General features: G+C 33.0%; 3 protein-coding genes across 3 annotated transcripts; 2 read left to right on the top strand and 1 right to left on the bottom strand.

Moving 5' to 3' along the window:
* The first annotated feature begins 1,191 nt into the window (after nucleotides 1-1,191).
* Nucleotides 1,192-1,566, top strand: LOC126728032 (uncharacterized). The gene has a single exon (XM_050433915.1). The coding sequence runs from the start codon at nucleotides 1,192-1,194 to the stop codon at nucleotides 1,564-1,566; it is 375 nt and encodes a 124-aa protein (XP_050289872.1).
* A 3,008-nt stretch (nucleotides 1,567-4,574) lies between these two features.
* Nucleotides 4,575-7,073, top strand: LOC126728031 (uncharacterized). The gene has a single exon (XM_050433913.1). The coding sequence runs from the start codon at nucleotides 4,575-4,577 to the stop codon at nucleotides 7,071-7,073; it is 2,499 nt and encodes an 832-aa protein (XP_050289870.1).
* Nucleotides 7,074-14,128: 7,055 nt separating this feature from the next.
* On the bottom strand, nucleotides 14,129-16,531 carry LOC126725651 (uncharacterized). Its single transcript, XM_050430462.1, has 4 exons — nucleotides 16,369-16,531; nucleotides 15,193-15,595; nucleotides 14,596-14,691; nucleotides 14,129-14,418 (listed from the first exon to the last, which is right to left on the bottom strand). Exons 2-3 carry the CDS (start codon nucleotides 15,588-15,590, stop codon nucleotides 14,616-14,618), a joined length of 474 nt encoding a protein of 157 aa, XP_050286419.1. The 5' UTR covers nucleotides 15,591-15,595; nucleotides 16,369-16,531; the 3' UTR covers nucleotides 14,129-14,418; nucleotides 14,596-14,615.
* Nucleotides 16,532-22,306: the final 5,775 nt, after the last annotated feature.

The following is a 22,306-nucleotide window of genomic DNA, read 5'->3' as shown; positions in this document are numbered from 1 at the left end:
TAAAGAAGTTCTCATCAAAGCAGTTGCACAAGCTATTCCCACATACACAATAAGCATCTTAAAAATTCTAGATTCCTTATGTGATGAATTGGTTAGAATGATTCGAAGATTTTGGTGGGGCCAAAAGGAAGGTAAAAATAAAATGGCATGATTGAGTTGGGGAAAAATGTGCACACCAAAGGAAGAAGGAGGATCGGGTTTCCATGACCTTAAGGCTTTCAACCTAGCTCTCTTAGCTAAATAAGGCTAGTGTTTATAGATAAACAACTCATTGGTCCATAGAGTACTTAAAGCCCGTTATTTTCCAAATATAGATTTCCTACATGCTGAGTTGGGCATGAAACCATCGTTTGCATGGCGAAGTATTTTGTTCGCTCAGTTTATTGCAATCGGGCTACCGCTGGCAGGTAGGAGACGGTAAGTCCATTGGAGTGTGGACGGATCGTTGGCTGCCAAGACCTTCCACCTTTTGTGTCCTTACACCCCCAACCTTACTGCTTGTAAATACAACAGTGGAATCTCAACCTGATCAATCAGGTTTTCTTCCATAAAGATGCCACATCCATCCTAAGCATTCCTTTAAGCCACCACAAGCCAAGGGACCACATGATTTGGGCTTTCACTCCTAGGGGGCATTTTATTGTCAATAGTGTATACAAAGTTGCAAGAACCATCACTCAGCTTTCTACTTCAGCCGAGACATCTTAAAGCAATGAGCAAACCTGGTTTTGGCACCATGTTTGGAACCTGCACATACCCAACAAGATAAAAAATTTTACATGGAAAGCATGCAACAACATACTTCCCACAAAAGCCAACCTCTACCATTGACAGGTTATTAACGACCCCACCTGTGAGGCTTGCACACTAGCACCAGAAACGGTTGGACATTTATTTTGGGAGTGTAATGTTGCTAAGGAACTTTAGACCTTCTCGAACATACCATTGGAGAGAACTGGGATCATTCATAGGTCTTTCATGGATCTCATCTGGTATCTACTCTTCAAACAGCACACGAACACCACACTTATTGAACTGGTAGTCACAATAGCATGGAGTGCATGGTTCAACCAAAACAAAACCCGCTTGGGGGAAGCACGACAAACTCCGCAAGGAATTCTAAGATGAGCTCACTCCATATTACATGACTTTCAGCTTGCTCACCTACGGCCCATTTAGCTCAAAGAAGCCATGGATGGCCATTGGGTCCCACCTGCGTTTCCCTGGTACAAGGTTAACGTAGACGCTGCAGTCTTCTCCCAACTCAGCATGATTGGCGTCGGTGTGATCATTAGGGACCACGTTGGATCTGTCATCGCAGCCTTAAGCAAATGCCTCCCTCTTCCAATGGATCCTTTGGAAGCGAAAGCAAAGGCAATGGACGAAGCCACTATTTTCGCATGGGACTTAGGAGTTAGAGATGTCATTTTCGAGTCAGATTCCACGTTGGTTTGCCATGCTATGGAGAACCCCACTGATGCCCTGGTCTCTATCTCTACCGTGGTCTCAGGTTTTTGCTTTAGACTTCCTGTGTTTCGTACTTTCCAATCATCTCACGTGAGGTGATAGGGAAATAAACTAGCTCATACTTTAGCTGCTTTTGCAAAGAATATTGACTTTTTATTAACTTGGATGGAAGAGTGTCCACCTTTCCTCGCATCTTCAGTTTCTCAAGATGTTATGTACTGTTTCGCAACTTAATAAAATGAGAGTATTTCTTATAAAAAAAAAAAAGTGCAATTTTGTTATGATTTTTTATTATCATGATAATCTCCTTTAAGAACGAGGAATTAGAATAATACTTAGAAAGTATAACATAGACCATTTCATAAACGAACAATATCCATCAAACACACCCAAAATAATAGAATACTATATTAGTATAGATAGAAAGATGAAATAATTTTAGAAATTGTTTAATTTTTAGGGAGAACAAATTTATTTTAACAAATTTTAGAGAAAAAATTATACATTATTCCATAATTATAATCTAGTTAACTATTCTCACACATCGCGTGCATTTGCAACTAGTAACAATTAATAACTCAAATTGAAAATATGAGAAAATTATCCCATTCCCCATCCCCACCTCCACCACCCCCCCCCCCCCAAAAAAAAAAAAAAAAAAAACTTATTTTGGAATGTTGAACACATTGTAATTTTATCAAAGTAAATTAATAAGACATGGTTTCTCAAATAATAATAATAACACATGCATACCTAATTTATATATCAAGATAGAAGCCATCATACATGTAGAAAGGTTGACTTGCAATTGCATTTCCATTTTATGAAAATGTTGTTTTCTAATATTGGAGGTGTTTGTTGACATATGTCTGAGAGTGCACTTGAAGTACTCGATAAGTTAACGTCTATTTCTAGATATGTTCGATAAGTTTTGGTGTGCATTTGGAACACGTTGAACGTGCATTTCTGTGTTTTGCTGAAAAATGGTGGGTCCCGCGCACTATTCACGGGACTCACAAGTACGGAATTTAGCAAAAAAACCTTTAAAATTGGGTCCCACGGCATTATTCATATATTTAAAAATTATTTCGCTACAGTTTTTTCAGTTTTCAGTAATAAACGGTATCTAAACAGACCATTAGATACACTTAGGGTCTAGTGATTCACACGCTAAGTTATGGAGAATTTAGAATGAATTTTAAAATATTCAACTCTTTTTCCTTTCCAACACCAATATTTGATTGGGTGTGTCATAATTAAACTTTAAGAATAGTCAAAAAAAGATGCTGCCAAACTTTGAGTTTTTAAGAATAGTAAAATTATTTTCTCCTTGATCAAAATATCTAAATATTTTGTATAGTTTTTTTAATTTTCAGTAATAAACAATATTCAAACAAGCCATTGGATACACTTAAGGTCCAGTGATTCACACGCTAAGTTATGGAGAATTTAGAATGAATTTTAAAATATTCAACTTTTTTTCCTTTCCAACACCAATATTTGACTGGGCGTGTCATAATTAAACTTTAAGAATAGTCAAAGAAAGATGCTGCCAAACTTTGAGTTTTTAAGAATAGTAAAATTCTTTTCTCCTTGATCAAAATATCTAAATATTTTGTATGTTGGCAAACCGAGAACAAAAAATTGTCTAGGAATAGATTATATAGTCTATGAAGTGTTTTAGATATAGATCAAGTTGATAGAAGTCAAGATTCAAGAACATACAAGTTGTAGAAAGAAGAATTGGAAAACTGTCAAGCTCGACCAATCAAGAGAGAGATTTGATTAATCTCGATCGAAGCTATGAATCTGCAAAATTTTAAATAAGGCCCAATAGCCTACGAAACGTTTAGGGTTTGAGTCCAATAATACTTGGTATATAAGGGAAACCCTAATACACTTTTTTCAAGTCTTGAAGAGTTACTCTTGTGAAATCTGTGAGGTTATTGTCAGTGGCGGAGCCACGTGAGGACTGAGGGGGGCCTTGGCCCCCCCAATTTTTTTTTTTTTTTTAAATATCTTAAATAATTTTGTCATTTTGGCCCCCCCATCCTTGATAATATACCAATATAAAGTCTAAAAATAAATACAATTTTCATTTCAATAAAATATAATCCACAAATACATGTAAACAAATTACAATAATTACACATTTAGCATCTTTAAAACGAATACAGGTATTTTAACAATTACCTCAACAAATTAGGCCAAAAAAACAATTATCTCAACAAATAAAAGAGAAAAAAAAATTCTAATTTTCATACGGCTTACTTGTACACGGCAAAAAAAATTGAAAAGTCTGAAACTTTGTCTCTCCCACACGCCGCCACACAATTGCAGCAGTCTTGCAGTTGCAGAACAGAAAAAATCTTTCAACAGGTGACTCTCTCTCTCTCTCTCTCACTCTCTCTGTCTCCGTTGAGGACCTGGGCTTTGCATTCTTCTTTTTCTTCTTTCAGTTCTTTCTCTTTGCCTTCAGCAGTTCAACCTCCTTCAGTCCTTCTCGCCACAGCCATTGCACTGCCGTCTACCTTCGCCCTCTTCTTCTTTCTTTTTTTAATCTTTTCAGATTTTAGTTCTTTGCTTTTCATCCCTTTGTTTAAAAGTAAAATTTTTGTCTCTTTGTTTAAAGGTAAAGATTTTGTCTCTTTGTTTTGCACTTTCCAAAATTGCAATGGTTAAATATATGTACTATGTTCAATTTTTCTTGGGTAAACGTGATATGTGTTGAATTTAGACCATAAAAAGTGACTAAATTTGTCCCTTTCTCATTACAATTGTCAGTAAGCTATTGCTGTGGGCCCCTCAATTTGTGACTCAATTTTGTGAAGCTTCTGTGCTTGTGCTTGTGCTTGACAGCTTATGCTTGTGCTGTGTCACCGTGTGCTCCAGGTATTTGTTTTTTTTTTTTTTTCATTGCTTTCTTTTTTAAATTTCTTATAATATATTATTTATTATTATAATAATCAATATATTATAGACAATATATATTCATGTATTTAGTTGTTGTTTATTCTATATATATATATATATATATATTTTTTTTTTTTATGTATTGACATTTAAATGATTGTTTGTCTTTTATTTAATAAGTAATAATTTAGGTCATGGGCAAGTTTAGGACTATTGACTCATTCTTCAAAAAAATTGAAGACAGTAATTCAGAAAATAGTACACTTTTAGGTTTTAATGTTGAAGCGTTAACTTCCAATGAGCGTCCTTCCAAATCTCCAAGAATTGATCCCAAAAAACATCCTTCTAGACCGTCAGTGGTGGAAGTGGAACTTGAAGAAATTCATTTAAAATTTTCACCATTTAGTTCCAATGAAGTTGATGTTAGAATTTTAAAACGAGATCTAGGAGAGTGCATTGAAATGTATAACTATCTAGCCAATATACGTGATGAAGTTAGACGTGCTTATTTAAAAGCTAAACCATATCAAATTCGTCTTTCAAACTATCCATTTTCTAGAGAAAAGCATCCTCGTTGCTTTCAAGCTTCTTGGTTCACTCAATTTTCTTCTTGGCTGGAGTATTCTCCTACTAAAGATGCTGCATATTGTCTGCCATGTTATCTCTTTACCATGGAAAGAAGTAGATGCCCTGGCTGTGATGCATTTACTTTCACAGGATTTAGAAATTGGAAAAAAGTCAATAATGGAAAGAATTGTGCCTTTTTGAATCATGTTGGAGAAGATCCTTGCTCACCCCACAACAATGCTGTGAAATATTGTGATGATCTATTGAATGAATTAGTGCATATAGATAAAGTGATGAATGTGCAAAGTTCTGAACAAATTCTAAATAATCAACTGCAGGTGAAAACTTCTATTGATACTGTTCGGTGGCTCACCTTTCAAGGGTGTCCTTTTAGAGGTCATGATGAAACCCTTCAATCAAAAAACCGAGGAAATTTCCTTGAGATGATTAGAATTTTGGCATCTTATAATGATAAGGTTGCACAAGTTGTTTTGGAAAATGCTCCTAAATCTACTAAGTACACTTCACCTACAATTCAGAAGGAGATTCTGCATGTTATTGCAAGTAAAGTGCGGAGTAAGATTCTTGAAGACATTGGGGATTCCAAATTTTGTATTATTGTTGATGAGTCACGTGATGAGTCAAAGAGAGAGCAACTGGCTCTTGTTTTGAGATTTGTTGACAATGATGGCTTTATACAAGAACACTTCTTTGATCTTTCTCATGTTAAAGAAACTGTTGCATTGACCCTGAAGAACGAAATATATGCTATTCTTTCTTGTCATTGTCTTGACATTCAAAATATTTGTGGACAAGGATATGACGGTGCTAGCAACATGTGTGGTGAATGGAAAGGATTGCAAGCCTTAGTTCTTAATGATTGTCCTTATGCATACTATGTGCATTACTTTGCTCATCGATTACAATTAGCATTAGTTGCTGCATCAAGAGAGGTAATCCCTATCCATGAATTCTTCTTGAATTTAAATTTCATTATCACTACAGTTGGTTCTTCTTGTAAATGTAATGATGAACTAAGAGCTACTCAAGCTGCAGAAATTGCTAGAATGTTAGCTATTGATGAACTTGAAACAGGAACAGGAGCAAACCAAATTGGAACTCTAAAACAGGCTGGAGATTCTCGTTGGGGGTCTCATTTTAATTCTATTTGTAGCCTAATAAGGATGTTTGGTCCAACTTGTTTGGTGCTTGAAAATATAAAGGAAGACGGGTCCACCTACTTGCAACGTGGAGATGCAAATGTAGCTCATAAAATGATTAATTCATTTGAGTTTATATTTAGTTTACATCTAATGAAGGAAATCATGGGTATTACTGATGTTCTTTGTCAAGCTTTAAAGCAGAAATCTCAAGACATCTCAAATGCCCAAAATTTAGTTTCAACAACAAAGGCACTCATCCAAAATTTAAAAGTAGATGGTTGGGATAATTTTCTTGAGAATGTCATAGGATTCTCCAAAATATTTGAAATTGATATTCCAAATCTAAGTGCTCAATATGTTGAAGGTAGAAGTCGTAAGAAAAGGGATCATGTTACAGTGGAGCATCATTATCATTTTGATATATTTAATGCTACAATAGATGTTCAACTACAAGAGCTTGACAATAGGTTTGGTGAACAACCAATAGAACTCTTGACACTTTGCTCTGCTTTGGATCCAAAGGATGCTTACAAATCCTTTAATGTGGATGATATATGTTGTCTTGTTGAGAAATATTATCCTCTTGATTTTTCTGAGCGTGATAGGACTAGTTTGAAAATTCAATTGAAGCTATTTGAGCATGATGTGCAAAATCATTTGAAGTTTCAAAATTTGTCATCTATGGCAGAATTATGTCGAAGGTTAGTAGAGATAGAAAAGTCACAAGTATATCCTCTTATTGATCGATTGATTCGCCTTGTTTTGACTCTTCCAGTGTCCACAGCAACTGGTGAGCGAGCCTTTTCAGTTATGAAAATTGTTAAAACAAGACTGCGCAACAAAATGGAGGACGAGTTTCTCTCAGATAACTTAGTTGTCTACATTGAAAAGGAAATTGCTGAGAACTTCACTACTGACTCAATATTTGATGACTTTAGATCTCTTAAAGAGCGTAGGTTATAGTTTTGAACAAAGATGTTTAGCTTTTATGTTATTGTATGTTTTAAGACTTTGCCCATTTTATAGTTGATTAAAGATATTAAATCATTTTTTTAATTTTGTCTCATGATTGTTTAATTTTAATTAAATATACTTTGGTTTATACATACTCAATTATGAAATATTATATATTACTATTTTACATTTCATACACACAAAAAAAAAAAAAAAAAAAAAAATTATACATGGCCCCCCCAAATATAAATCCCTAGCTCCGCCACTGGTTATTGTACCTTCTAACTCTTTCAAGCACCTATTGGAGATCACACGCATATTGCTAGTACTGGTGGAGTAAAAGTTGCAACAAGCTTCAACTATCAAGCATACTGAAGATCAACACATGAACTGGAGGTTCATGTTCGAGAAAGTCCACATCAAAGAAGTCTGAGGGGTTTAGAGCTCAGTTTGGTAACTATGTTAGATTTACTGCAAATTGGTATACTTTACTACAAATCTCAATTTTATATAATGGATTGTTCTGTAGGGATAGTTTCTTCCATGTTTTTTTACCTTGAAATTAGTTTGTTTCATTAGTTTTCTTGGGTCATCACATCTTGTGTTATTTATATTTCCGTTGTGCATGATTTTTGTGATGAATGTTTAACTTAGATCTGAATAATTAACCTAAGCAACTACTTGGCTAATAAATTAGGTTAAACACTATGTTTTCTAGGGGTTTTAAACTTTACATCCCCCAATTAATGAATTATAAAAATAAAAAATAAAATAAAACTGAGTTTTTGACACATAAGAAAATCTGTATGTACTCTGCTCTCTAGTCAGTGGAAAAGTGGGATAGGATAGGTTGAACAATTTTGTGAAATATTGAAGGCACAAGTGCACAACCACCATTATCATTGTTGCTAATTAAGACCTTAAACTCAAATTGAAACACAAACACCCCCCCCCCCCCCCAAAATTTTTTTTTTTTATTGTATTAAAATCCCACGTCATATCATAATATCTCATTTTTCTTAATATGCTCATGTCAAATTTTGTACCAATCAAATATTATTTGTTTTTCTATTTATAAACTCGTGTCTAGTGCATAATTTTAAAAAAAAAATTATCATTTTATAATCTTTTTATCATCTTGAAATTTTGCAAGAAAAAAATGTGATCTGATGATATATTTTTCAAAATGCACATCTATAATATCAAGTGATGTAATATTGTCAAAATTTAAATCAAGTATATAATTTGAACTCAATCCCTATTTCAAAATATCTAAATAATCAAACATTAAAATATATATGCCTAGTTTTGTCTTGAAAATCAGCCATACTAAAATATGTCCTTTTAATGAAAAGAAGTGTCTGTCTTGGTGATTATATAATTCATAGTCCTTCGATGATTTTTTATATTTGTTGGTTATGCTTTTCATATGATAATATTCTAAAAAGAGGACTATTGCCTTACTGCACGCAACTATGAGAACATCCAGGGCCCCGATTGACATGCCGTGTAATTGGCTTCCTCGCTAGAATGGGACACTGCTTGACTAGCACCAAGTAATTTTGAACATAAAGCTTGTCTAAAAGGAAGAAAAGAATCTTGCTTAAAGCATATATGGCATGGAGTGCTGGGGGAGACAGTTGTGAATATCTAGTTGCTTTTGAGTCCAGATCAGGCATACTTTCTAAATATATACATGAGGTCAATGAAGGGAATCCAAGGTGAAATGCTTTCTAGATATGCTTGTAAGCTTTTAAATGATATTTTGGAGGCCTTTGTTTTTATGTAATGGGGGGCTTTGGGACCCTTTATAAATTTTTTAGATAAGTAAGGTCTTAGGCGTAGGCCTAAGTGCTTACAGCCAGAGCCGTATCTCCAACAATCCCAATCATAAGCCTCCACACTCACCATGAAATTGCCTCTCAACCCCATGTACTCAAGGAGGTCAATTTTGTACTATAGATTGTTTTAGTTTGACCAAGAGAACGATACGTTTCAATACCGATCAATACCAAAATCTTATTTAGGGGTTATTATTATGTACACACACGCATGCACAAGATTATATATATGATGTAAGGCATAATGTACAATTTAATTTATTTTTATGTAATTTTCATTATTTTAAGGTTTAGGGTTATTATTTTCTTTTTTTTAGGGGCTTTTAATGCTTTTTATGTCAAATTAAGTTCACATTATAATTAGGTATTAATTAGGATTTATTTTTGAATATATATATATATATATATATATTTATCTATCAAGTTTTACGGTATTTTAAATAAGCCTCATGTTTGTAAAAGTTTTTGGACAATTGATGATTTAGATTAATAAAAATTTAGAGTTATTCTCTCTTTTTTTTTTTTTTTTTTTTTTTTTTTTTTTTTTTGTGTGGATTCTTGACCCTTTTCTTCTTGTGGATTCAAGGACCTTCATTAATTCAAGGTTCTTTTTTAAAAACAAACGTGTTTCATTTTTTATTTTCTAAAAGTATACGTATTCTACTTTTGATCGCTTTAAAATCCACATACTACATAAGCCCAACTATTAACCTAAGAATGTTAACTTAAGAGAAAATGGGTATTTGTTCATAATTTGCAAATTATGTAGCAAAATGCTCATCTTTTGAAACTTTTTAGCAAAATACCCCTATTTTTTAAACTCGATTTTAACAAAATTGAGTTACAGGTAGAACTCGACATTAGTAATATCGAGTTGCATGCATATTTTGTCACTTAAATTTTTTTGAAAATTTAAGCAGAACTCGACATTGCTAATGTCGAGTTCCACTTAAAAATATACAGAGAACTCGATTTTGAGGATATCGAGTTTTATGCAGAACTCGATTTTGTTAAAATCGAGTTTAAAAAACAAGGTTATTTTGATAAATAATTTCAAAACAAAGACATTTTGTTGCATAGTTTTTTGTTGCATAGTTTGTAAATTAAGGGCAAGTACTCATTTTCTCTTACTAACTCAATATATTAGAACTTTTTATAAAAATTTTAATTTGTTTAATTATTTTTTATTGTACCAACTGATACTAAAAAAACCCTCATTATGACCGGTATAGCCGATATTAACCATCTTTTATGCACCACTGTTGTCACTCTCTATTCCGCCTTGTGATGGTGTCGACTTTCCTACCTTGATCGTTTCAGGACACAAGGAAGATGGCAGTCCTAACAAAAAATGGCTACTGTCCAATTGTCATATAGATTATATTTATTATATATATAGAAAATATTTTCATTTTTAATATTTCACTTTTTTTTTTTGCTAAATTTTTTTAATATTACACTATGATTACATCAATTGATTTTAGTAATAAGATAGATTCAAAGTATAACTTGCATGAATCTCTGCTTTTTTATGCTTTGTTAAGTTATGATTTTTCTCATAACATTAGTGTTGGCTTATTCCATGATAAAAAGTGTTATAATTACATAAATTTATTTCCTTATATTTTTGTGGGATTTATTTGTAATGGGTTTAGAATTAAGTGGTGAAGATTTGATCAAGACAATTAAAGGTTACATGAGAAGCATATGCAAGAAGGTGAATAGTCAGGCCAAGTGTCCAGCTCAGTACAGCCTGTCCAGGAGGTTAACTCACGACTTGGATTCGCGACTTGCACCAGTCGCAAGTGACCTGCGAAGTTCCCCTGTTTTATTGAAAATTGTGACTTTTCGTATTCCCATCACTCACATTATATATATCCTCATTACCCACAAAAATTGTAAGGAGCTTATTGAGAGAAAGACCCTAAGAGAGGTTTCTACAACACACCCATCTTATTAGAAAGAGAGCTACTCATTCTTAGAGAGAAATCTTTGTAGTCTCTTCTCCTTCCCTCTCCCATTATTATACCCATTGAGAGGAGATTTGTACCCAAACACTACTCACACCCATTCAAAGTGTTGAGAGGCGTTTTTGGAGCTTGGGAAGTATTGGAAGATGCCAAGGATGGTGGATGCAATATGGAGCTTATTGCGGGATCCGGAAAGCTAAAGAAGACACAGTTTAGCGTAACCTTGTTGGAGTAAGAAGCTTGGAAGGCTTACATGCATCGAATAGATTAGGCTTGGAGGGTATATTGCTATTCATGTATCCTAACTAATTTTCTAGTGGATTATTTTATTGCTTGGAAGGCGGCGGAGAGATTTTTCGCTGAGTTTTTCGATTTCCTCTTCGATAACACATGCTAGTGTTATCTTTGTATTTGCTTCTCTCTTCCCTACTCTATTCCTTTTAATTGTTGCTGTGTTTGTGATTAATTATGATTTAGAGTGTTTTGCCTATTTGGGTATTGCTTATATTTATCATTCCGCACATCAATTTTTTGAATATAAGCTTCGGATTGGAAAATTTGAATTTGGGGGTCTAAATAATTACAAGTATTTTACACACTAAGTATGCGTTGGGATACCGCTTATTTTGCTGAAAACTGAAAATTATAAAAAAATAATTTCTGGATTATTGTTTGCTGCTGGGTTATTGTAGTTTTGCCTTAATGCACTGCTCATGTCCCATGAATAGTGCAAGAGGCGCTAATAAAAAAATAAATAAAAAAAAAAAGCAAAAACATAGAAACGTCCAGACGCAGACGTAATCCAAATAGGCTTTAAGTGAGCTTTCATGGTTAATATAGATGTTCAAATTCTAAGAATTTAGAACAATATTATAAACATCTAAAGCTAAAATTTTAAATTTTAACTTAGCAACAATATCAAAATTTGAAGTTTATTGCAATTATTTTAAAATTTTATTACGTTTACACATAATTTTTTTTATATAAAAAACCATAAATTATTACATGAAAAAATTAAGCTCGTATAATTACTGTTTTTTCCTTCTTCATTTTTATGCCTGCCCTTGTATTCCTTATATAAACTTTGAGCCTTAAAAATATATTTTCAAGGAGGAAGGTATTCTTTGTATATTTAATGAAGTTTTGACGTATAAAGAGAAAATTTTCCATTATCTACAGTATTAAAATAAATGTATCAATTAGGAATAGAAAAAATTCCATGTCCCACTTGACTCACTTTATCTTGCATGGATTTTTCTTCTTTCAAAGAGGTTTCCGGGCATGGACGAGTTTGCTTACCTCACCTCATGTTGCCTCGAACCGTGTGTATATATGTTTTTTTTTTTTTTTTTTGAAGAAACAAATACATAGAAGGGAGAGAGAAAGGAGTTCTAACACAAAGGCACATTACAATTCCACTCAAAAGTCATGATAAATTTTAAGGGAGGATGTGGCAAGTTATACTACACACAACACACTCTCTTAAGCAATGTGGGACAATTATCCATTCTTTTTTTTTAGAAACAAACACACACACACACACACAAGGGAGATGGAAATGGGTTCTAACACAAAGGCACACCACAACTCTACTCAAAAGCCATGGTAACTTTTAAGGAAGGGTGGCGCAAGTTATACTACATACAATACACTCTCTTAAGCAATGTGAGATAATTACCTATTCTTTTATTTAATATGTATTTAAATTATTTTATATAATGTAATGTTTTTTATATTTTTGTACATATTCTATTACCATTCATTAAAACACTTGTTTCTTTACTGGGACTCTCCCAAAAATATAACCTCTATCTTTTTCATATCAATCTCATAAATGTTGAAACCTCATTATTATAGAGGGAAAAATACCTTGAGCTAGTCTTGTTCCAACCTTGTGTGGGTTTATTTTTTATCCTAAAGAAGGGACAAGGCACCCATGATCGAACTCTACCTCACCTTGTTGCAATCCCTACTATTAAAAAGAAATATATAAAATAAAACTATTATAAATGGAAACAAACTAGAGAAAAATATAATTCAGACATCACCTAATTGCAACTTACCTTATATTCATCAACTTTTCAAAACTACATTTATTTTTCATAGTTTTTTAATGGTCCATACTATGTTTTTGGAGGTATGATATCTACAATAATACAGTTACTATTCTATAAAATTTGATTTGTTAGTGAATATGACAAAATTATTGTCATGTGTGATCCTATTATTGAATGACTTTCTTTTTTAAAGAAAAAATGGGTATCATGTTACGTGGCAAGACTACCATTAGACAGATTTGATAAAAACACTAGCCTATTTGACCTTATTACATTATAACTTGAAAAATAAAACAAAAATATTAAAAAATTAACTGTATAAAGTGTATTTACTGTATACATTGAGTCAATTAAGTGCTCTAATTAGATGGAAGCAAATTTTCTCACAATCAATCTCTCTTATATATTATAGAAATACGAGATTGAAGAAGTAACTCCACCTCTCACCCTTGGCTCACCCCGAAGGAGACATAATTTGATTTAAAAAGCATTACCCTTGTGTTTGATATGATTAGATTGTGACTAACTTCTTTCGTTATGTTCTTTAATTTCCTACATCCCTATACTGTTTAGCCATCATTAAGATCTCATAAGACTAAGTGTCCGGAGATGTTTTAACTTTTAACGCCACAATGTGCATGAGTGATGCTAAAAGAAATTCCGGACGGGTCGATATCACATTTTAACTTCACAATTGAAACAAAGAGTTAAAAATGTAAAAAGACAAAGGCAGTTTTTTCAACTTTAAAAAACTTGATCTTGCTCCATGTACTTTTAAAGTAATAATGCATTCTGTCTGTAACCAGAGAATAATTACGCTCTTTTAGACTGTTTATGCTTAGTGGAATCAATCACTATTTCCCAAGCTCCCCACCTTAAATTAAAGTGAACTTTTTTTATTTATAGAAAAAATTAAAGTGAACTTTATACATATATTTTTTTGAATCTCTTGATGACCTAACTTGAGAGGAATATTGTGTTAAACCTTAAGCTCGGTGGCATGTTTTCAATTGCCCATTGGATATATTTTGCTTTGGTTGATGCTCAAGAAACAAGAATGCTTAAAGTTCTGCCAAAACATTTCTTGGACCACTTCATTAAAGCAGTCTTCAATTAAAGTTAGATTAGCTAGTCCCATCACATTATCAGTCAGTCTAGAGAAAGAGAGAGAATCCTTTTGAAGTTCATGCACATCATTTCTAGTCACGAAAAAGAGGTCGAAATCAATTCCATTATAAAATAAAAACCATGCACCATACAATAAATATAAACTCTTACACAAAAGATATATAATCGAAAGCTCAAAACACTCAAACTACATTGTTATACTTTTTTTTATGGGAAGCTTAGCAAAATGCTGAGGAATGTAGCTGCATGAGAAGATGGGTCTACCATGTTGACCATAAGAACCCTAGCAATCCAAAGAAATAATGTTCGAAAAGTAATGATAGCCTATGATATGCTCTCTCTTGCTTGACTGCATTGCCTGCAAATAAAGCAATAAATGTCACTATTAGCATAATTAAATGAGATTGATGTATATAGTGTGTAATTAGTCATAAATGTCAATTACCTACCCAAAATTTTTAATGTAATTTTATAACTTTCTACATCAACAACCTACAATCTATAATTAGACATGACAATGTAGGTTTTTACTCACCCAAAATTGGAATAACATGTCTAGTACGAGTCCCTTGGGGCATTGCATCTGAAACATTCCATTCTGCTCGCAAAATTGTGCTCGTTGCATCCAGACCTGTCCAAAAAAAGAAAAAGAACGCCCACATAAAGATTACAATTAGTCGTGCTAGATGGTTAAGCATGCAATTACTTTTGGCCACTCAAACACTAAAGTATCATGCTAACATGTAAATTAAAGCAGTCAAAGATATTGGAATATTCAGTACCTAAAAGTAATGTCTTTTACTATTAATGTCTTAATATTATTCACATACCGCCAAAGAAGGGCGGCCTAACCAAAAACAAAGTTGTACATTTATAGCCAGCCATTTTGACATGGAAAATTAACGTGCTACTTCAATAGTTTCACTAAGAATTTGTTTATTATCATCTTTTTCTTTTATCTTTCAAAACTTTTATTATTATTTATATATAGTTTATTATTATTATTTATTTTTTAAGGTAAAGAACAAACAAGAGTATTGATTCTCAACATTTTTAAATGTGAAAATCAATAAAAATATGTATATCATATATGAAAATATGGACGTTATATGTACAAAGTATTCAAAATCACCTGCTGCAAATCCAGTCACCAGATTTCCATCCAGGTCTAGCACCACTGCCACCGCCGCCGCCTCCGCCGCCACTCCCAATACCAAAGCCTCGTGAGCGAGAGAAATCAGAGTCATAGCCACCGGAAGATGAGTCATCCTTGAATGCTCCACACTTGAAGCAGCTTGAGCGGCTAGCAAAGTTGTGTGCTCCACAGGCGCTAGCAGCGCAGTACCAATCACCAGGCCTAACATCAGAACCAGTACTGAACCCATACGAGGACCCTCCTCTCCCACCAAAGCCCCCAAAGTCACCACCTCTATCACTTGACTTGGGATCCCCGCAACGTTGGCACGAGTCGCGCCTCTGGAAGTTGAGGTGCTGGCATGACCTGCAGTTCCAATCTCCTGGCCTGCTCATATTTCCTGCTTGATCACTCAATGAATTCAGTGGCTTTGAATAATTTAATAACACATTAGTTTTCTATTTATATATTAAGACTTGATCTAAATTAGTTGCTCTTTAGCTAGTTTTTATTTTTTGTGTTTAATGTAAATGTCAAGAACTCTTATGAAATACCTCTTTAATTTCAAGGTTTGTATAATTTTTCATCTCATACATATCAGATAATTACAAAAAAGAATTCCTTAAAAAATGAACCCCAAAGTATTGACTAACTTATTGGGCATGATAACATATTTTGATAAAGTTGGTGAGATAAATAAGGAATTATCAAATGACCCTTTTTTTGGCATGTAAAATGACTATATGTTTATGTGTGTTTATATAAAAGTTATGATATGACTAGATGTTTTTGTGTGTATATAAAAAGTTATGATATGACTAGATGTTTATGTGTGTATATATAAAAGTTATAATATAAAGAAAAAAAGATTGCATTAAAAAAGTGACATGCCGGTTCAGCCTCTATGATAGTTCTCCCACACGTAGTAGCTTTACTAAATGTACAACTATATTAAAAGAAATTAATCACTTTGTGTTACTAGAATTGCATTAAAACAAGTTTTTTTTTCCTAACAAAGGAAAAATAATGCTTAAGAAGAGGCCAAGATTCAGAAGTAAGGCCAACAATAACTTCATTTGAAGGAGCTTTCAAAGTGAGAAGAAAGATTAAAATGCATTACTAGATAAGGAAGAAGGAGCTAATTAAGCTAAAGATATGAAATTAAGAACGAACCTCAAGAAAATGTAATAACTTGAAATATTATAGAAAGTGAGGATGTAGAAGTGGGTTGCAGAGGTTGGTGAAGGAAATATGTGAAATGAGGGTATTTATATAGGAGCTTAGTGGATAAAGGGAATAAGTGGAGGGCCGTGTACGTACTTTTTCGTGTTCTCAACTGGCAACCTTGATAAATGGAATCAAGAAAATCTAAAGGAGGAAAAAGAGAGATAAAGGAACAAATTCCAGCTACGATTCCAAAGGATATTTTGAATTCTGAATAAATACTTTGGCTACAGCTTCTTCTTTTAAGGGGTTTCGATCTAAACGTGAGGGGGTACTGCATGCATGTAGACACTTTCAAATGGAATTTTTCATTATTATTGCTCTTCTTTACATGTTTTTCTCCCTTGGAAGCAATTCCTCGTTTTATATTTCTTTTTTCTTTTTCTTTTTCTTTTTTCGTTCCTCTTTAGACGGTGGAAGGCTAGAGTGGCTTTGGGATATTGCAATTTCTTCTTGCTAAGAAGTTTTGAGAAGTTACTTAAGTCATGTTTGTTAGAGCACATTATATTACTTACTTGTATAGACTATTAATTCCTACCATAAATAGGTCTATTTGCAGTGATTTTTCTCGTATACAATAAATGATTTTTTTCTTTGGTAATTATAAAATGTTTCCACAATACTTAATTTGTACATCTTTCTCTATTTGTAGTGTTTTTTTAGGGTAATTATAAAATATTCTAGAAATATAATAAATGTAGTAAATCTAATTAGTTCAATTAGTAAAAAGTTTTATCATTGTATAAGAGATTTAAAATTCAAATTCAGTCTATATAAAAAAAAACCATAAGTTGAAATTCTATCGTATTTAAATAAATAAATATGTTTTTTGGTAATTATAAAATAATCCTATGAAAGATGTGTACTTCCTCTTTTCACCTAATAATGAGTCTCACTAAGTATTATATATTATTTCTTTTTACTTATAGTTGAATAATTGAATATGAGTGATACTAAATATACAAAAAAAAAATTTATACTTAAGTCTTACAAATTGATGTGTCATAAGTAAAAAAAAGGTAATCCTTACAAACTTAATTAATACTATTAATTTTTCTATACAATAATTAATGTGTACTTAGCTTCCTTCTCTATTTGTAGTGTTTTTCTACGATAATTATAAAATATTCAATAAATATAACAATTGCAGTGGGTTTGAGTTAACACAATTAGTAAAGTACCTAATCATTAAATAAGAATTTGGAATTGAATCTTGTCTACACCAAAAAACCATTGATTAAAATTCTATATATTGTATATATTAAAAAACTAAATAAATAATGTGTTTTTAGGTAATCATAAAATGTTTCTATGATAGATGTGTACCCCCTCTTTTCACCTAATTGGGATCCCACTAAGTATTCTATAACTTTTTGTTTTACTCATAGGTGAGTAATTGTATATGAGTGATACTAAGTATACAAAATAAATAAATAAATAAAATTATTATACAAGCCTTACAAATCAATGCGTCATTGGTAAAAAAGTAATCCTCACTAATACTATTAATTTTTCTATACAAATTAACTAATAACATTCTAACCGTATTAATTCTAATAAGTTTTCCTGGGCCTAACTCTTACCACCAAAACCAATGTTAAGAGATCTATTACCCTTCGATTGTATTGCTCAATCAGGTCGAAATGAGTTGAACTAAGTTGAGGCGATGGAAAACTAGGCAAGTCAATAAATTCAATCTTTTCTATTTTTAGAGGTAACCCAACAAATCAAGACCCACAAAAAGAAACAGTAGTAGTCCTGCAGCCTAATAGCCCAACAAACATCATCAAAAATATACTCAGTCAAGTAAACCATGAACCCTAGAAAGGCCATTTGACCATGGCATTTGGGACCCTCATTCACTAAGTCACTAAGTGGAAATTCTAATTGCAGTCTCCACAGGCAAAATATAACACATTAGACCCACCACCTAAAAAGAAATAAAAATGAAGAATGTCACGTCGCTACAAGTTATTGGACAATGTGGTATCTTAATCACAAATTTTCCCTTGTAATGAATATTCTATGCATAAAAACCATGAGCATGGCCACAACTTATCCCAATATAACCACGAGGGGTCGAGGGGTCAAGTCCCTTTCACCTGTTCTTTGGGAATCACCATATTGACAGTCAATATGTTGGAAAAATACTTGTTGCTTTACAATTATGAATATTCCCTTATTCGTACTCAAGTCCATCAATTGGAATTAAAGGAACCCCTAATTTTTACGCACGAAAAGAAAACAAAGTTAGAGTTTTAATCATTAACACGACCATTCATGTTCCTCAATCATGCATCTGTCCATTCAAATGTCAGAAAATTATTTTAATATGTTTTTTTTTGTTTTTATTTGCCAACACGTGGAAATACAAAAGAAATATGAAATTTAGAAACTCAATGTCGATGTAGACGTTCCTAAAATTATAGATTGGATTCTTTCACTATCTCTTAAATTAGAACTAGAGCCCAAAGGTTACATATGATCATAAGAAACTTTTGGTGTTGTGGGATATATAATAAGCACGCATCAAAATATGGTGACATGCTTAACTATCAAAGAAATAGAAACACACATCTTATCTAATTGCTAGATCAATATAGCTACAAGCAAAGCAAGATTCTTTTGTGTACCCTTATGACCTTATGGTCTCTATTTTTTTTTTCCGACCCCAAAGACTATCAAGGATTGAGCCGAATGTTGCAGCTGAGTTGCTTTTTCCTTTTCTTTTTTTCTTTATATATATATATATATATATATATATTTTTTTTTTTTTTTTTCTTACTTGCTGAGTCACACTTTTTATTTCACATAACATAGAACTTATGTGAAATGCTTTAATTTTTTTTTTTCCTTGGTGCAAGGAATTGATAATATAGGAGAATAATTTAAAAAGGTGAAAAATAAGACAAAAAAGAAAAAGAGAGGCCAAATGGTGAGTTTCAATAAAGATAGTTGAAGCTTATGATGGAATAGCAAGTCTTCGAGGTTTCATTTTGACCATCTTTTTTTCTTTTTCTTTTCTTTGCTCCTCTCCCACTACTGCTGCGGCTGCTATTCCAATTTTTCTCTCTCTACTAACCCTTTTTATCTCTCTCTCTCACTGTGTCTAAAGAACAAATGAGGAAGATCTGGCCTCCATTCTCTTGGAGAAGGGTAAAGGAGGGCAGAGGCAAACTGTAAAGAAGAGCAAAGAGAAGTGGGCTGATCTGATTCGCCTCGGTAATCGCTTCCATGCATGACCACGACCAACTTATTCTCCCAAATTTGTCACTCTCACCTAACCTTTGTGTGCGTGCATGCGTGTGTGTGCATGTTTTTTTCTTTTAAAGAAAATAATGTTATATGCATTTTAAATGAGCTATATAAATGGTTTTTAAATAAATAAATGATCAATTTTGTTAGTGGATGTTTTAAGGATATTCATTTAGAAATATTTTTAAAAACTTTTTATTGGAAAGGAAAAAAAATTGATTTTATATTTTTCATAAATATAGTATAAAAAATTTCCTAAAATGATTAAATGTTAAATAATTTAAGGGAGTCCATTAACCAAACCCATAAATGATATATGTCAAACTCATCCCCAAAGAAATACTTTAATGTTATATGTCTTTTATTGCTAATAGATTGATTATTGATAACATCTTAATAGCTTTTGAGTCTTTGCACCATATGAAGACTAATTGCATAGGAAAGAAGGGTTTCATGACTATGAAGTTGGATATAAGCAAAACTTATGATAGGGTGGAGTGGGTTTTTCTTGAACGGATTCTCCTCAAATTGGGTTTTCAGGAATCATGGGTGACTTTAATTATGGAGTGCATCACCACGATGTCGTACTCTATTCTAGCAAATGGTGAGCCTAATGGTATGATTACTTCCTCTAGAGGTCTATGATAAGGGGATCATTTGTCTCCTTATTTATTCATTTTTTGTGTAGAAGGATTAAATGCTCTTTTGTGCAATGCTACTATAAGAGAAGATATCCAAGGGTTTTCAATATGTAGAAATGGGCCCAAACTAACTCACCTGTTTTTTGCAGATGATTGTTTAATCTTGTGCAGATCTACCTTGGAAGAGTGTAATAGAATTCAGGAGTTACTTGCTTATTATGAAGATGCTTTGGGGTAGATGATGAATAAGGAGAAAGCAACCCTTTTCTTTAGCAGAAATACAGATGAGTAGACTCAAAAGGATATAAAGGTAGCCCTAAATGTTCCATCCATTCAACATTATGAGAAATATTTGGGGCTTACTTCTTTTATTGGCAGAAATAAGACAGCTTACTTTACTCATATCAAAGAACGGATTTGGGCTAGAATGCAGGGTTGGAAGGAAAAGCTCCTATCCCAAGCTGGAAAGGGGATCATGATTAAGGCGGTGGTCCAATCTATCCCAATTTACTTAATGAGTGTTTTCAAGCTGTTAGTTGGCTTGTGCAAAGATATTGAAGCTATGATTCGAAAGTTTTTGTGGGGTAATGGTGACTCGAAGAAAACTCATTGGATTAAATGGAGTTCTCTCTGTTCTTCTAAATCTATTGGAGGTATGGGCTTTCAAGATTTCCAAAAGTTTAACAATGCTATCCTTGCAAAACTGGTTTGGCGTCTTCTCCATCACAAAGAAACTTTATTGTACAAAGTTTTTAGTGCTTCTATACATCCGAAGTGCTCTTATGTGTGGAGGAGTATTTTGCAAGCGCGTGATGTTATCAACAAAGGAGCAATTTGGAGGGTGGGGAATGGGGAATTAATTGATGTTTGGAAACACCTATGGCTACCCAATCTAGCTTGCAGCAAGATTGTTTCTCCTAGAGCAAATTCTCCAATGACTCAGGTTTGTGATTTATTCTATCCTAACACTAGGATTTGGGATCTGAGGAAATTGGAGAGGTGTTTTTTGCCATGGGAAGCGGAATTGGTGGGAAGGATCCTTGTTAGTGAAGGGTGGGCTGAGGACATCTTGATTTGGCCTTTAACTTCAGACGGTGAATATAGTGTTCGAAGTGCTTATTGGATGCTCGTTGAAGTGGAAAATCTCACCTTGCCAAGCTCTTCCTCTTCGGCTCAGTCATAGGATGTTTGGAAGAAAATTTGGAAGTTTCAAGTTCCAAATAAAATCCGACACTTTCTATGGCGAGCTGGGAAGAACTCTCTCCCTACCAAGATGAATCTGAAGGCACAGAATATCCCTGTGGATGATATTTGTGATGACTATGGCGATCACGCGAAGTCTATTATGCATTGCTTGTGGCTATGCAATCAACCTCGCTCGATATGGTTGTTTGATCCGGGTTTCAGCTTCTTGATTTAGAAGAAATGCAAGTCCTTCGTGGAGATTTTGGAGGCCCTGTTTAGCAAGGTTTTCAAACCCGGACCATTCATTGAACTGTAAAAGAGAGAGGTTCAAGGTTTTTGAGGTCGAACTGAGGTCAAACCGGGGTTGAACCGTGATAACGTCATAATTAATTTAATAATTAATTAAAGCCTAAATATAGATATTAAATTTATAAAACTAGCAAAATTGACAATATATCTATATATGTGAGGGAAATTTAATGATTTTCAAGCATATATTTAATAATTAAATAAGAAAGTTAATAAAATAAAATAATAATCATGAAAACATTAAAATTTATGATTAATTTTTGAAGTAAAGTTGAATATCTTTGAAGGATTTTAATTATAATTTTTTTTTTATTCCTTGTAAGAGATGGATAATTTAATTAAGTAGAATAAAATTGTGTTAAGTTTTTTTTTTTTTTTTTTAATTGCTAAGGGGTTGGACCGCACAGTTCTCACCGATTCGTGCAGTCCAACCCCGGTTTTAGCGATTCATGGAATTAACAAAAAATCCGGTTCTTTATGCTTAAAAAACCAATTTT

Source organism: Quercus robur, chromosome 5 (assembly GCF_932294415.1).
Source record: "Quercus robur chromosome 5, dhQueRobu3.1, whole genome shotgun sequence".
NCBI classification, from domain to species: Eukaryota; Viridiplantae; Streptophyta; class Magnoliopsida; order Fagales; family Fagaceae; genus Quercus; species Quercus robur.
This window is presented reverse-complemented; position numbering and strand designations above follow the sequence as displayed.

What these genes read in the sequence shown, in the direction of transcription:
- LOC126728032 (XM_050433915.1), top strand. Translation starts at nt 1,192, where the DNA reads ATGGATGGCCATTGGGTCCCACCTGCGTTTCCCTGGTACAAGGTTAAC.
- LOC126728031 (XM_050433913.1), top strand. Translation starts at nt 4,575, where the DNA reads ATGGGCAAGTTTAGGACTATTGACTCATTCTTCAAAAAAATTGAAGAC.
- LOC126725651 (XM_050430462.1), bottom strand. Translation starts at nt 15,590, where the DNA reads ATGAGCAGGCCAGGAGATTGGAACTGCAGGTCATGCCAGCACCTCAAC. An exon ending in GGTGACTGGATTTGCAGCAG is followed by an intron (nt 14,692 to 15,192) that starts GTGATTTTGAAT and finishes TTTTTTGGACAG; the next exon opens with GTCTGGATGCAACGAGCACA.